Here is a 15,947-nt window from a genome sequence, read left to right on the forward strand (position 1 = left end):
AGGCGTCAAAATCGGCCAAAAAAAGTCAAAAAAATTTTTGACCTCAAAATGTCATAAAAAACGTCATAGTATAGTAAGACGTCAAAATCGGACAAAAAAAGTCAAAAAAATTTTTGACCTCAAAATGTCATAAAAAACGTCATAGTATAGTAAGGCGTCAAAATCGGACAAAAAAAGTCAAAATTTTTTTTGACCTCAAAATGTCATGAAAAACGTCATAGTATAGTAAGGCGTCAAAATCGGACAAAAAAAGTCAAAAAAAATTTTGACCTCAAAATGTCATGAAAAACATCATAGTATAGTAAGGCGTCAAAATCGGCCAAAAAAAGTCCAAATTTTTTTTGACCTCAAAATGTCATAAAAAACGTCATAGTATAGTAAGGCGTCAAAATCGGACCAAAAAAGTCAAAAAAAATTTTGACCTCAAAATGTCATGAAAAACATCATAATATAGTAAGGCGTCAAAATCGGCCAAAAAAAGTCAACATTTTTTTTGACCTCAAAATGTCATGAAAAACGTCATAGTATAGTAAGGCGTCAAAATCGGACAAAAAAACTCAAAAAAAATTTTGACCTCAAAATGTCATGAAAAACATCATAGTATAGTAAGGCGTCAAAATCGGACAAAAAAAGTCAAAATTAATTTTGACCTCAAAATGTCATGAAAAACGTCATAGTATAGTAAGGCGTCAAAATCGGACAAAAAAAGTCAAAAAAAAATTTGACCTCAAAATGTCATAAAAAACATCATAGTATAGTAAGGCGTCAAAATCGGCCAAAAAAAGTCAAAATTTTTTTTGACCTAAAAATGTCATGAAAAACGTCATAGTATAGTAAGGCGTCAAAATCGGCCAAAAAAAGTCAAAATTTTTTTTGACCTCAAAATGTCATGAAAAACGTCATAGTATAGTAAGGCGTCAAAATCGGACAAAAAAAGTCAACATTTTTTTTTACCTCAAAATGTCATGAAAAACGTCATAGTATAGTAAGGCGTCAAAATCGGACAAAAAAAGTCAAAAAAAATTTTGACCTCAAAATGTCATGAAAAACATCATAGTATAGTAAGGCGTCAAAATCGGCCAAAAAAAGTCAACATTTTTTTTTACCTCAAAATGTCATGAAAAACGTCATAGTATAGTAAGGCGTCAAAATCGGACAAAAAAAGTCAAAAAAAAATTTGACCTCAAAATGTCATAAAAAACATCATAGTATAGTAAGGCGTCAAAATCGGCCAAAAAAAGTCAAAATTTTTTTTGACCTCAAAATGTCATGAAAAACGTCATAGTATAGTATAGTAAGGCGTCAAAATCGGACAAAAAAAGTCAAAAAAAATTTTGACCTCAAAATGTCATAAAAAACGTCATAGTATAGTAAGGCGTCAAAATGGGACAAAAAAAGTCAAAAAAATTTTTGACCTCAAAATGTCATAAAAAACATCATAGTATAGTAAGGCGTCAAAATCGGACAAAAAAAGTCAAAATTTTTTTTGACCTCAAAATGTCATGAAAAACGTCATAGTATAGTAAGGCGTCAAAATCGGCCAAAAAAAGTCAAAATTTTTTTTGACCTCAAAATGTCATGAAAAACATCATAGTATAGTAAGGCGTCAAAATCGGACAAAAAAAGTCAAAAAAAAATTTGACCTCAAAATGTCATGAAAAACATCATAGTATAGTAAGGCGTCAAAATCGGCCAAAAAAAGTCAAAATTTTTTTTGACCTAAAAATGTCATGAAAAACGTCATAGTATAGTAAGGCGTCAAAATCGGACAAAAAAAGTCAAAATTTTTTTTGACCTCAAAATGTCATGAAAAACGTCATAGTATAGTAAGGCGTCAAAATCGGCCAAAAAAAGTCAAAAATTTTTTTGACCTCAAAATGTCATAAAAACGTCATAGTATAGTAAGACGTCAAAATCGGACAAAAAAAGTCAAAAAATTTTTTGACCTCAAAATGTCATAAAAAACGTCATAGTATTGTAAGGCGTCAAAATTGGCCAAAAAAAGTCAAAAAAAATTTTGACCTCAAAATGTCATAAAAAAACGTCATAGTATAGTAAGGCGTCAAAATCGGCCAAAAAAAGTCAAAAAATTTTTTGACCTCAAAATGTCATAAAAAACGTCATAGTATTGTAAGGCGTCAAAATTGGCCAAAAAAAGTCAAAAAAAATTTTGACCTCAAAATGTCATGAAGAAATGTCATAGTATAGTAAGGCGTCAAAATCGGCCAAAAAAAGTCAAAAATTTTTTTGACCTCAAAATGTCATAAAAAACGTCATAGTATAGTATAGTAAGGCGTCAAAATCAGACAAAAAAAGTCAAAATTTTTTTTGACCTCAAAATGTCATAAAAAACATCATAGTATAGTAAGGCGTCAAAATCGGACAAAAAAAGTCAAAAAAAATTTTGACCTCAAAATGTCATAAAAAACGTCATAGTATAGTAAGGCGTCAAAATGGGACAAAAAAAGTCAAAAAAATTTTTGACCTCAAAATGTCATAAAAAACATCATAGTATAGTAAGGCGTCAAAATCGGACAAAAAAAGTCAAAATTTTTTTTGACCTCAAAATGTCATGAAAAACGTCATAGTATAGTAAGGCGTCAAAATCGGCCAAAAAAAGTCAAAATTTTTTTTGACCTCAAAATGTCATGAAAAACATCATAGTATAGTAAGGCGTCAAAATCGGACAAAAAAAGTCAAAAAAAATTTTGACCTCAAAATGTCATGAAAAACATCATAGTATAGTAAGGCGTCAAAATCGGCCAAAAAAAGTCAAAATTTTTTTTGACCTAAAAATGTCATGAAAAACGTCATAGTATAGTAAGGCGTCAAAATCGGACAAAAAAAGTCAAAAATTTTTTTGAGCTCAAAATGTCATGAAAAACGTCATAGTATAGTAAGGCGTCAAAATCGGACAAAAAAAGTCAAAATTTTTTTGACCTCAAAATGTCATGAAAAAACATCATAGTATAGTAAGGCGTCAAAATCGGACAAAAAAAGTCAAAAAAAATTTTGACCTCAAAATGTCATAAAAAACGTCATAGTATAGTAAGGCGTCAAAATGGGACAAAAAAAGTCAAAATTTTTTTTGACCTAAAAATGTCATGAAAAACGTCATAGTATAGTAAGGCGTCAAAATCGGCCAAAAAAAGTCAACATTTTTTTTGAGCTCAAAATGTCATGAAAAACGTCATAGTATAGTAAGGCGTCAAAATCGGCCAAAAAAAGTCAAAATTTTTTTGACCTCAAAATGTCATGAAAAAACGTCATAGTATAGTAAGGCGTCAAAATCGGACAAAAAAAGTCAAAAAAAATTTTGACCTCAAAATGTCATAAAAAACGTCATAGTATAGTAAGGCGTCAAAATGGGACAAAAAAAGTCAAAAAAAATTTTGACCTCAAAATGTCATAAAAAACGTCATAGTATAGTAAGGCGTCAAAATCGGACAAAAAAAGTCAAAAATTTTTTTGACCTCAAAATGTCATAAAAAACGTCATAGTATAGTAAGGCGTCAAAATCGGGAAAAAAAAAGTCAAAAAAAATTTTGACCTCAAAATGTCATGAAAAACATCATAGTATAGTAAGGCGTCAAAATGGTACAAAAAAAGTCAAAAAAATTTTTGACCTCAAAATGTCATAAAAAACATCATACTATAGTAAGGCGTCAAAATCGGCCAAAAAAAGTCAAAAAAAATTTTGACCTCAAAATGTCATGAAAAACATCATAGTATAGTAAGACGTCAAAATCGGACAAAAAAAGTCAAAAAAAAAATTGACCTCAAAATGTCATAAAAAACATCATAGTATAGTAAGGCGTCAAAATGGGCCAAAAAAAGTCAAAAAATTTTTTGACCTCAAAATGTCATGAAAAACGTCATAGTATAGTAAGGCGTCAAAATCGGACAAAAAAAGTCAAATTTTTTTTTGACCTCAAAATGTCATAAAAAACATCATAGTATAGTAAGGCGTCAAAATCGGCCAAAAAAAGTCAACATTTTTTTTGACCTCAAAATGTCATGAAAAACTTCATAGTATAGTAAGGCGTCAAAATCGGACAAAAAAAGTCAAAAAAAATTTTGACCTCAAAATGTCATGAAAAACATCATAGTATAGTAAGACGTCAAAATCGGACAAAAAAAGTCAAAAAAAAAATTGACCTCAAAATGTCATAAAAAACATCATAGTATAGTAAGGCGTCAAAATGGGCCAAAAAAAGTCAAAAAATTTTTTGACCTCAAAATGTCATGAAAAACGTCATAGTATAGTAAGGCGTCAAAATCGGACAAAAAAAGTCAAATTTTTTTTTGACCTCAAAATGTCATAAAAAACATCATAGTATAGTAAGGCGTCAAAATCGGCCAAAAAAAGTCAACATTTTTTTTGACCTCAAAATGTCATGAAAAACTTCATAGTATAGTAAGGCGTCAAAATCGGACAAAAAAAGTCAAAAAAAATTTTGACCTCAAAATGTCATGAAAAATGTCATAGTATAGTAAGGCGTCAAAATCGGCCAAAAAAAGTCAAAAAATTTTTTTGACCTCAAAATGTCATGAAAAACGTCATAGTATAGTAAGGCGTCAAAATCGGCCAAAAAAAGTCAAAAAAATTTTGACCTCAAAATGTCATGAAAAACATCATAGTATAGTAAGGCGTCAAAATCGGCCAAAAAAAGTCAAAATTAATTTTGACCTCAAAATGTCATGAAAAACATCATAGTATAGTAAGACGTCAAAATCGGACAAAAAAAGTCAAAAAAATTTTTGACCTCAAAATGTCATGAAAAACATCATAGTATAGTAAGGCGTCAAAATCGGCCAAAAAAAGTCAAAATTTTTTTTGACCTAAAAATGTCATGAAAAACGTCATAGTATAGTAAGGCGTCAAAATCGGACAAAAAAAGTCAAAAAAAAATTTGACCTCAAAATGTCATAAAAAACGTCATAGTATAGTAAGGCGTCAAAATCGGACAAAAAAAGTCAAAAATTTTTTGACCTCAAAATGTCATAAAAAACGTCATAGTATAGTAAGGCGTCAAAATCGGGAAAAAAAAAGTCAAAAAAAATTTTGACCTCAAAATGTCATGAAAAACATCATAGTATAGTAAGGCGTCAAAATCGGGAAAAAAAAGTCAACATTTTTTTTGACCTCAAAATGTCATGAAAAACGTCATAGTATAGTAAGGCGTCAAAATCGGCCAAAAAAAGTCAAAAAAAATTTTGACCTCAAAATGTCATGAAAAACGTCATAGTATAGTAAGGCGTCAAAATCGGCCAAAAAAAGTCAAAAAATTTTTTGACCTCAAAATGTCATGAAAAACGTCATAGTATAGTAAGGCGTCAAAATCGGCCAAAAAAAGTCAAAAAAAAATTTGACCTCAAAATGTCATGAAAAACATCATAGTATAGTAAGGCGTCAAAATCGGCCAAAAAAAGTCAAAATTTTTTTTGACCTCAAAATGTCATGAAAAACGTCATAGTATAGTAAGGCGTCAAAATCGGACAAAAAAAGTCAAAAAAATTTTGACCTCAAAATGTCATAAAAAACATCATAGTATAGTAAGGCGTCAAAATGGTACAAAAAAAGTCAAAAAAATTTTTGACCTCAAAATGTCATAAAAAACATCATAGTATAGTAAGGCGTCAAAATCGGCCAAAAAAAGTCAAAAAAAATTTTGACCTCAAAATGTCATGAAAAACATCATAGTATAGTAAGACGTCAAAATCGGACAAAAAAAGTCAAAAAAAAAATTGACCTCAAAATGTCATAAAAAACATCATAGTATAGTAAGGCGTCAAAATGGGCCAAAAAAAGTCAAAAAATTTTTTGACCTCAAAATGTCATGAAAAACGTCATAGTATAGTAAGGCGTCAAAATCGGACAAAAAAAGTCAAATTTTTTTTTGACCTCAAAATGTCATGAAAAACATCATAGTATAGTAAGGCGTCAAAATCGGCCAAAAAAAGTCAACATTTTTTTTGACCTCAAAATGTCATGAAAAACGTCATAGTATAGTAAGGCGTCAAAATCGGACAAAAAAAGTCAAAAAAAATTTTGACCTCAAAATGTCATGAAAAACGTCATAGTATAGTAAGGCGTCAAAATCGGCCAAAAAAAGTCAAAAATTTTTTTTGACCTCAAAATGTCATGAAAAACGTCATAGTATAGTAAGGCGTCAAAATCGGCCAAAAAAAGTCAAAAAAATTTTGACCTCAAAATGTCATGAAAAACATCATAGTATAGTAAGGCGTCAAAATCGGCCAAAAAAAGTCAAAATTAATTTTGACCTCAAAATGTCATGAAAAACATCATAGTATAGTAAGACGTCAAAATCGGACAAAAAAAGTCAAAAAATTTTTTGACCTCAAAATGTCATGAAAAACGTCATAGTATAGTAAGGCGTCAAAATCGGACAAAAAAAGTCAAAAAATTTTTTGACCTCAAAATGTCATAAAAAACATCATAGTATAGTAAGGCGTCAAAATCGGACAAAAAAAGTCAAAAATTTTTTTGACCTCAAAATGTCATGAAAAACGTCATAGTATAGTAAGGCGTCAAAATCGGCCAAAAAAAGTCAAAAAAAAATTTGACCTCAAAATGTCATGAAAAACATCATAGTATAGTAAGGCGTCAAAATCGGCCAAAAAAAGTCAAAATTTTTTTTGACCTAAAAATGTCATGAAAAACGTCATAGTATAGTAAGGCGTCAAAATCGGACAAAAAAAGTCAAAAAAAAATTTGACCTCAAAATGTCATAAAAAACGTCATAGTATAGTAAGGCGTCAAAATCGGACAAAAAAGGTCAAAAATTTTTTTGACCTCAAAATGTCATGAAAAACGTCATAGTATAGTAAGGCGTCAAAATCGGCCAAAAAAAGTCAAAAAAAATTTTGACCTCAAAATGTCATGAAAAACATCATAGTATAGTAAGGCGTCAAAATCGGCCAAAAAAAGTCAAAATTTTTTTTGACCTAAAAATGTCATGAAAAACGTCATAGTATAGTAAGGCGTCAAAATCGGACAAAAAAGGTCAAAAATTTTTTTGACCTCAAAATGTCATGAAAAACGTCATAGTATAGTAAGGCGTCAAAATCGGCCAAAAAAAGTCAAAAAAAATTTTGACCTCAAAATGTCATGAAAAACATCATAGTATAGTAAGGCGTCAAAATCGGCCAAAAAAAGTCAAAATTTTTTTTGACCTAAAAATGTCATGAAAAACGTCATAGTATAGTAAGGCGTCAAAATCGGACAAAAAAAGTCAAAAAAAAATTTGACCTCAAAATGTCATAAAAAACGTCATAGTATAGTAAGGCGTCAAAATCGGACAAAAAAAGTCAAAAATTTTTTTGACCTCAAAATGTCATAAAAAACGTCATAGTATAGTAAGGCGTCAAAATCGGCCAAAAAAAGTCAACATTTTTTTTGACCTCAAAATGTCATGAAAAACGTCATAGTATAGTAAGGCGTCAAAATCGGACAAAAAAACTCAAAAAAAATTTTGACCTCAAAATGTCATAAAAAACATCATAGTATAGTAAGGCGTCAAAATCGGTCAAAAAAAGTCAAAAATTTTTTTGACCTCAAAATGTCATAAAAAACGTCATAGTATAGTAAGGCGTCAAAATCGGACAAAAAAATTCAAAATTTTTTTTGACCTCAAAATGTCATAAAAATGGTCATAGTATAGTAAGGCGTCAAAATCGGACAAAGAGGCATACTTTAATGCCTCAAAATGTCATTTAATTTAATCAATAAAACAATCTGAAGAGCCGCTTTGGAGCCAAAAGAGCCGGTTCTCTAAAAAGAACCAGAATTCCCATCACTACTGCACGCTCCAGTGCACGAGATAAAGTGATACAGAAGCAGATGGTATTTTTGGTTCGCCGTAGGTGGAAAATAAAATAATGGTTAAGTTTGGATTTTTATTTCATAAATACGAGGAAGACTCAAATAGACACTGAGTATTTTATTTGAAAGTAAGTATCAACCAAGCATCTTTTTTTCGGAGTTCAAAAAGTTTTTGTTACATGCAGAAATAAAATTTCATGCTCTCTGAAGCAGTTCACTGATTTCATAACTGCAACATACTATAGTTTTTTATTCATAGAATACAGATAAAAAAACGATATATGCAGTGATATCCTCATCTTAGATTTCAAAAACTCCGCCAAATATGGAAAGTACACTCCCACTAAAATCCAAGACAGCGCAGCTCAAATGCCCATGGTTTGGTGACAAAACTGATTCTCCGAAACCAGTGGGTAACGTCACGGGTGCTATGTCCATGTTTTACACAGTCTGTGTTGAACTCTTCACTAGGCCACAGAGGAGAAGGAGGAGATGGAGGAGCTGCAGGCCTACAACCGGCGTCTGCTTCATAACATCCTGCCCAAAGATGTGGCCGCCCACTTCCTGCAACGCGAGCGGCGTAATGACGAGCTCTACTACCAGTCGTGTGAATGCGTCGCAGTCATGTTCGCCTCCATCAGCAACTTCTCCGAGTTCTACGTGGAGCTGGAGGCCAACAACGAGGGCGTGGAGTGTCTGCGGCTGCTCAACGAGATCATTGCTGACTTCGATGAGGTGAGATGTGAACATAACCAGCTGGAAGTGTGGATGTAAATCTATGGTTTCCCATGTGAGATTTTAAGATAGATTCCCTCCTACATTACACAGTGTTTGTAATACTGTATGAAGGCAGATCTAACAACAGAAGTTATAGAAGTCAGTTGGGTTTGGACTCCACCAGCTACTGAGAAAAGTTTCTGACTCTTAAGCCACTGGATGCTTCACTAAGTCATCCAGCTGGTCTCCACCCTTTTTGCAGCATGATTAACATTAGACAGTGATTTGGTTTCAGAACTGAAACTCTAGTATGTATGTAAATATATTGTACTTTTCTCTATGTTACTAAAAAGACAGAATTTCTTAGACCCAGAGCTCAAAGAATAAGGTTACTTTATCAACTTAGAACTGGATCCAGTGAACCTGAACCCAAACCCTGCAAAATATAGAACTTTATGAATTAAACCTTCCCTCTCCTGCTAACATTAGATCATTAGTGAGGATCAGTTCCGTCAACTGGAGAAGATCAAGACCATCGGCTCCACCTACATGGCGGCCTCCGGCCTCAACGACTCAACATACGACAAGGCCGGGCGCTCACACATCCGCGCTCTGGCCGACTACGCCATGAGGCTGATGGACCAGATGAAATACATCAATGAACACTCCTTTAATAACTTCAAAATGAAAATAGGTGAGCTGCAGAAAAGAAGGAGGGGTGTTGCTGTTGTTCATTGGTTGTTTGTACATCTAAGAGGGATGCAGATGGTGTGAGATTAACAACGATTAACTCCCAGAAGAATAAGGACAATGCTCAGTTATCAAGTTATTTACAGTAACAACCTCAATCCAAACATTCTTTCTTGAATATACAGGAACAAGACACAATAAATAGAACTTTACCAAACAAGTTTTCTTTTTAATAAATTTGTTTACATTCTGAGATAATAGTATTTTTTAAGACCACAGATAACATTTTTGTCTATGATCACCTTTTTTTTTGTCTGAAGTCCAGCTAATTCAGTAATAATTAAGTACTTTGTGTTGTCGTATATTTAATTTCTTTCTCAGGACTTAACATTGGCCCTGTGGTTGCTGGGGTGATCGGGGCCAGGAAGCCTCAGTATGACATCTGGGGGAACACAGTGAATGTGGCAAGTCGCATGGACAGCACAGGTGTACCAGAGAGGATCCAGGTGACATAAATATAATCTTAACATGTCATTTTACTCAGTAAAGAGCTATAAAGTAAATTCAAATTAAATTACACAAATAAGTCCAGTCAACAAATGAAAATCAACATGTATTGCGAATAAAATATTCATTTGTATTAGCCTCTCTTGCCTGAAACTAGTCAAAACACATTAAAAACAAGTGGAACAATCACAGTTTAATTCACAGAATAATCACTTATTTATAGAAAGAAAAAAATGAATGTCCCAGATAAGCGGCAGATGATGACATGACAAAAATGAATGTCAAAGCTAAAATAAAATAGACTTTATTTGCAATGCTCAAGATGGCTGTTTAATTTTAATTTTACCATCTTGGAATTAGCTGCAGTCTATTTTTGTCAAAAAAAAAAAAAAAAAAAGGAATTCATCTAATGTGCATAAGCTCTGCAAAACTGCACTTCACACATGGCTGCTGGCTGGATTCAGAATAAGCCTGTTCAAGTTAATGAAAAATGTTAATTATAAATGGCCATATTGGTTTCTCAAAATCAGACGTGAAATCATTAAAGCTTAATAACTCAAAGCTACTTTGAACACAGATGGAAACCTTTAATTTGATCTCATTCGTCTCCACTGCACCTTCTGAAAAACCATTAATGTGAGGGCAAAACGAACCACTGCTTCCTACTGAACATCAAAAAGTGACAAAGCAGCAACGCAATGACACCATCAACACTTCAATGTAGCTTTTCCAGTCCATATTTAGATAAGACAACAAAATTTAGAATATGTTCTTTGTGGTAACATTTTACCAATCAAAGGCAGTTGCTGTCTTCAAAAAGTGTACAATGACAAAAAAAAAGAATTAAGACTTACATTTCTATTAACACCACTGTCAGTTTTTTTTCCAATGTTTGGGTTTCTGACAGCTTTACATTTTGGTGAATTGACAAAATCATAAGTCAAACTTGTAGCTGATTTTGTGGTGGTAAAACACAGCACCATGCATTTACATAAGGACAACCCTTTAAGGACTGATTTACAGGTCAGACAATGTCTAGATGTTCAAACTGGGACAAATTTGACCTAAAAGTTATCAAGTCATCAAAGTTACCACTACTGTAACAGCCTTTCAAAGACCATATTTTGAAGGGTTCACACTGAAATTTAGTAATTTAAATGCTGATAAAGCAGTGGTTTTATGTAAGCACAGACAACTATATAAAAAAAAAAGTCTAACCTTTCAAATAAATTTAGCCCAGTTTTAACTGAGAGATGTAGACATCTTTTGACCTGTAATTCACCTTATCAATGCTGACTGATAGTCATTATGTGCTAAACAAAGACAATAGACAAAAAGACAATACACAGAAAATTGTAAATATGAACTGAAATAAACTTGTCCTCTCACTGCCCTCAGGTGACCGCAGACCTGTACCAGGTACTGAGCTCCTATAACTACACACTGGAGTACAGAGGCGTGGTCACGGTCAAGGGCAAAGGAGAGATGATGACCTACTTCCTTACCAGTGGACCCTCTAGCAGTTAACCTACACTAAAATGACAGACAAGACACGTGGGGTTTAAGCGCCTTAACTCCGCCTCTGTCATAATGAGCAGCCTCATGGACCTCTGACAACTTACAGTGGACTGAGACCAACCGAAGCGTCTCTTCTCACAGCGCAGAACCCTTCTTGAATCTACTGAGGCCACAGTGAGGAGGGATGAGGAAACTCATCCGAAAGCTCAGCTTGCGGAGGAGACTAAGTGGGAGAGGCCTAGCTAGCCTGACTCTGACGCTGAGACCAAAGATGTCCAATCAGAGCGTCAAGACAGATTTGTGAGGTCCTAAAGGAAAAATGTTCTCTGAGAAATTTTAATTGCTTCAGTCTGCCAGATTTTCTGAGGGGTTTGGACAAACCTGCGGGAAGACGTAAACTACGTCACTTCCTCTCTTTCTCTGCCTTTTTCCTGCTGAAGTATATATGTACACGTAAAACAGACAGTTTTATGTGTATGTATAAGATTTTATGTACTGTATGTAAAACACATTTTGTCCATGTTGTGATACAGGTACAAATCTCTCAAGTGTGGCACCACAGCACTACCTGTCTTTGTATCGATATCTGATATATCATGTCAGCAATTAACCGATTAACAGAAGAGTTGCACTAAGTTGTGTCTTAATGGTGAAGAAAGTCTTTCAGGTGAGGACGTCCCTCAGAGACAGTTTGAGCTGTTTTTTGTAAGAACAGACAGGAAAAGCTTAACAGTGTTTACAGAAAGTTTCCCGTCAGACATATAAAATCAACTCACTGCAGTATCAACAGCATATACACACACCTTAAACACAAAGAGGATGTCAATGAAGAGCTTTTTCTAATCTTCGACATTTTATATTTTGACTCCAGAACACCAAACCCTATCAGATATTTTAAGATTCTATATTTTGTACATTAATATATATTAGAGAGGTATCTATAAACACCAACGTGTATTCAGATGTACATACTCTTATCACACACATGTTGGGATTTCAGAAATCCTCACTAGTGTTGCCTGGTCTTAAAGTGGAGCCACAGCTGATGTACCATTAACTTCAGCCTATCGACGCACTCGAACGCCCGTTTTTCTTGCTCTTTTCGCAGAATTGAGATTTTTTCGATCTGCAGGAAGTCAACCGTTGGCTGATTAGAAGGGTGTTTCTGATGACTCCCTTCTCTCAGTGTGTTTAAATCTCACGGTGAGAAGGAAGCGTCACACCGAGCGAGTGCGCACTTTGAATGACAGACTAGAGGACGGGAGTGCATCAGTCTCGGTGCTCAAAAGCCATTTTGCACTCCAGTGCATCCAGCCGTCCAACCCTTCCAGCACCGCTCCACATCTCCCCCTCTTGCTTGCTCAATCAGATGGTACGACCCAATGAATGTCCAATGATCTCCGATGAGGCCTTTAACATGAACTCTATACTAATGATGGTGATGATGCTCATCCTGTGGACAGGGAAAGACCAGCCCATATGGAAATGTATCCTTTTATCTGCTGTTTTTTTTTTCTTATCAGAGCAGTTTTCTTCAGTATTACAACAGTACTCAGCATGTCACTCAACAAACTGTTTTTAACCTGGCCGTGTCCGTAGATTTTTGTGATTTTTAGTGGTTCCTACCAAACACTACAGCTGGTTCTGTTTGTTTTGGCTGAGTCGCACAGTACAGCAGTCAGTAAATGTCTGGAGGGGACTGTCAAGTTCTTATATAGAGGAATATAGCAAATTTGGGACGGGAGCTTAAAGGATAAGGCCAACATTATTCAGTATTTTTTTTTTCCTGTCAGCAAATCTCATGAGAGCACCAAAATCAACAATGTGTTACTTTCTGACTTCTCTACACACATTACACCCTCAGGCTATTTGTTCCTTGTGAGGACATAAATCTTTCAAACGCTGTAGTTGTTAGGAAACATTACCCAAACAGGACTAAGTAGATTATTAAGTTGGACTATTTGTGTTTTTAAAGCACTTTCGTTACTCTACACTAGTGAGCGCTTACTCCACCAGGACATGGTGGAGTAAACGTTGTGGCACTGACTTAAAATGAAACACAATCTATGGCGTCTTGACTGTGCCACCACAGTTAACTGTAGACTTTTTAAGTTTTTAAACAGAATCTATTAATATACTCATCAATTTCAAGAAGCCGTAAGAATTGAATTAAGTAAAAAATGAAGATTTAAAGTCAGAATCACAAAATAGATATAAACAGATGAGCAAATTTAACCTATTTTGAATTTTATAATTCAGGATTCAAATGAAAATTCGACATATAAAATTGATCCAATAAAACAGCAGGTAAAGCAGGTAATGCTTTTCATGGGGTTTGTTGACAGTTAAAAAAAAAATGTAGATAAGCACCAGACTTATCCTTCAAACACTGATGGTTTGGCTTTTAGTTTCCTGTTTGAAAATAACAAGCGAAACTTGGCACTTAGAAGGTTTGCTTTTAGTCTGTACAATGGAAAGCCTATGCTGGTCTACTCTGGTGGTTTGTTTTGCTAATGTACTGTACCGCTGCAACCATTACCACACACCACTACTAAAAATTTAAGTGTCATCCCATCTGACTCACTGAATGCAGTGCCATTCTATGCCCATGTGAGCCCTTTGTTTTCTACTGTTCATTGTGCAGGATTGTGCCATTAGAAAACACAAGGGGTGAGAGAAAAGGCACAGATCTGAGATGAGGGGTGCAGCTATGAGGTGTCTGAGCGAATATATTCTTAGACTTAAAGAACAGGAAGAGCTCACCTCCTTTTCATTTCTGCAGCTGAGGATCCTCATGATGACTCTGACAAGATGACAAGATGAGGCAGCGTCTGTGACAAAAACAGCTTCAGAGACAAAATCATGGTTGTTTTTGTTGTCATGCCAAACACTATGCTCTTTTGTTGTTGTTTTTTTTTACAGTCAAATAAACTGCTGAGATGTTTCACAGGTACTACGTGTCAATTCTTTTCTGCATAATCTGCCTAAGTTGACAGCTGACGAATGGATTTAACCCTGTGAGCCCGTACGTATCATATATGATACCCACATTTCTGGGACTCATTGCATCACCATCAAGCATAAACTTTGCATTTAACCCTTTTAGATGAACTCTTATGCTCGTATACTGACTCCTGGTGGACCCCCCTCACTTTTCCAAATGTTTTGACATGTGTGATACAAACAAAAAATATAATTAGAATTTATTTTTTTAATTTTTTTTTTTTACATTTTGTCAAAGGGACAAATAAAGAGTTCATATTTGAAAAATTAGAATTTTCTGACCATTCTTTCATAGTTCAGGTCTCACAGGGTTAAATGAATGCCTAGTTACTTTGTGCAGCAAGGTGTTGCCTCAGCATACTTTTACAACACCAAAGCCAAAGGTTTGACATAAATGCTCGTCTTTTATCCATGACAAGGCTTCATACATGCAGTGTATGGCCAAATAACATAAGGATATCCTGTCATTTAGGCAAGGACAGGCATTTAGGCATAAGACAGGGAAATTTTAATGCTGCTGCATGGATTTATATTTTAGTGTATTTTAGTGTATAAGTGTTTCCTACTTAAGATCCATAAAGAAATGGACCTTAAGTAGAAATACGTGGCCACATACTTGAAATAAGAAACTTCCAATAAGAAACTAACTCCTTTTTAACATTTTCTTCAAAAACCCATAAGCATGACCTGGCACTATGCTCATTTGTTCATACAGTCTACCAACAGATGGCAGCAGTACTGCATCACTCAGTTTGTACAGTTTGGATCCTTTGTCTTCTTTTCATCAAGATAACTGTTTATACATGATGGAAGAGAAGGAAGCAAAATGCTAATCTGCTAATTAGTACCCTGAATGTTACTTCATCCATTACAGCTTTAATATCTATATTTATATAGAAGTTAAATCACTGTCCATTACATTGAAAAAGAATAAATTAAGTCTTGGTTAATAGGTAATTCAATGACTCTTGATATGCATTTAAGTAGCAATGCTGGACTGCAATTTAAATCTCATTCTCTCCATTTAAATTGAGTATCTTCAGATCAAATTTAAGAATATGAAGAATGGTCTGTAATGGAATAAAAGGCCACTGTACTGTAGCCAGTAACCCCATTAGTATTTACTTGGCTTTTCTCACAGGAACTCAAGGACATGTTGAAGCAAACAAAATCCTCAGAGCCTCATACTTTGAGATTTTGACCTTTTTGAACAGCCAACCTGTGAGTCCCTGACTGTGCAAGCTTTGCCACAAAAACATTATCACCACTAATATTCACTTGAAGCACGCTGAGTTCAAATTGTCCTTCAAGTAGACTGCAATTTACACCTGCAGCACACATTTGTTATTAAAATCTACATACTTCCTGCTCAGGAAAAAAATATATCCCTGTTTCATTAATTACATCTGGAGGAAATTGCTGTTCCTTATAATGAGGCACTCACAAATAACATCAATTATAATCATCATAATCATAATACTGTAAAATTACTGGTGAAAAAAAACAAAAAAACAAAAAAATAAAAGAGCTGCCTGAAAAATGTTTCAGCTGCCTCTGAATCAAGAGGCAGTCTGTTGCCTGTTGCTGCATAGCATTGCTTCAGCTTGCAGCAAAAACACTACATTCAGTTTTTGCTGAAGAATGGTTGTCATTGTACTTGTAATGT

General features: G+C 34.2%; 1 protein-coding gene across 2 annotated transcripts in view; it reads left to right on the top strand.

Annotated features, from left to right (window-relative positions):
• adcy5 (adenylate cyclase 5) overlaps positions 1 to 14,222 on the top strand; it is a 76,289-nt gene extending 62,067 nt beyond the window's left edge. For both annotated transcript variants that reach the window (XM_041057395.1, XM_041057396.1), the window contains exons 18-21: positions 8,318 to 8,581; positions 9,053 to 9,257; positions 9,635 to 9,759; positions 11,159 to 14,222. In XM_041057395.1, the coding sequence (XP_040913329.1) occupies positions 8,318 to 8,581; positions 9,053 to 9,257; positions 9,635 to 9,759; positions 11,159 to 11,287 (723 nt within the window). In that variant the 3' untranslated portion in view covers positions 11,288 to 14,222. The remainder of the gene's footprint in view (positions 1 to 8,317; positions 8,582 to 9,052; positions 9,258 to 9,634; positions 9,760 to 11,158) is intronic.
• The last annotated feature ends 1,725 nt before the right edge of the window (positions 14,223 to 15,947 follow it).

The sequence above is a fragment of the Toxotes jaculatrix genome, chromosome 15, assembly GCF_017976425.1.
Source record: "Toxotes jaculatrix isolate fToxJac2 chromosome 15, fToxJac2.pri, whole genome shotgun sequence".
NCBI lineage: Eukaryota > Metazoa > Chordata > Actinopteri > Toxotidae > Toxotes > Toxotes jaculatrix.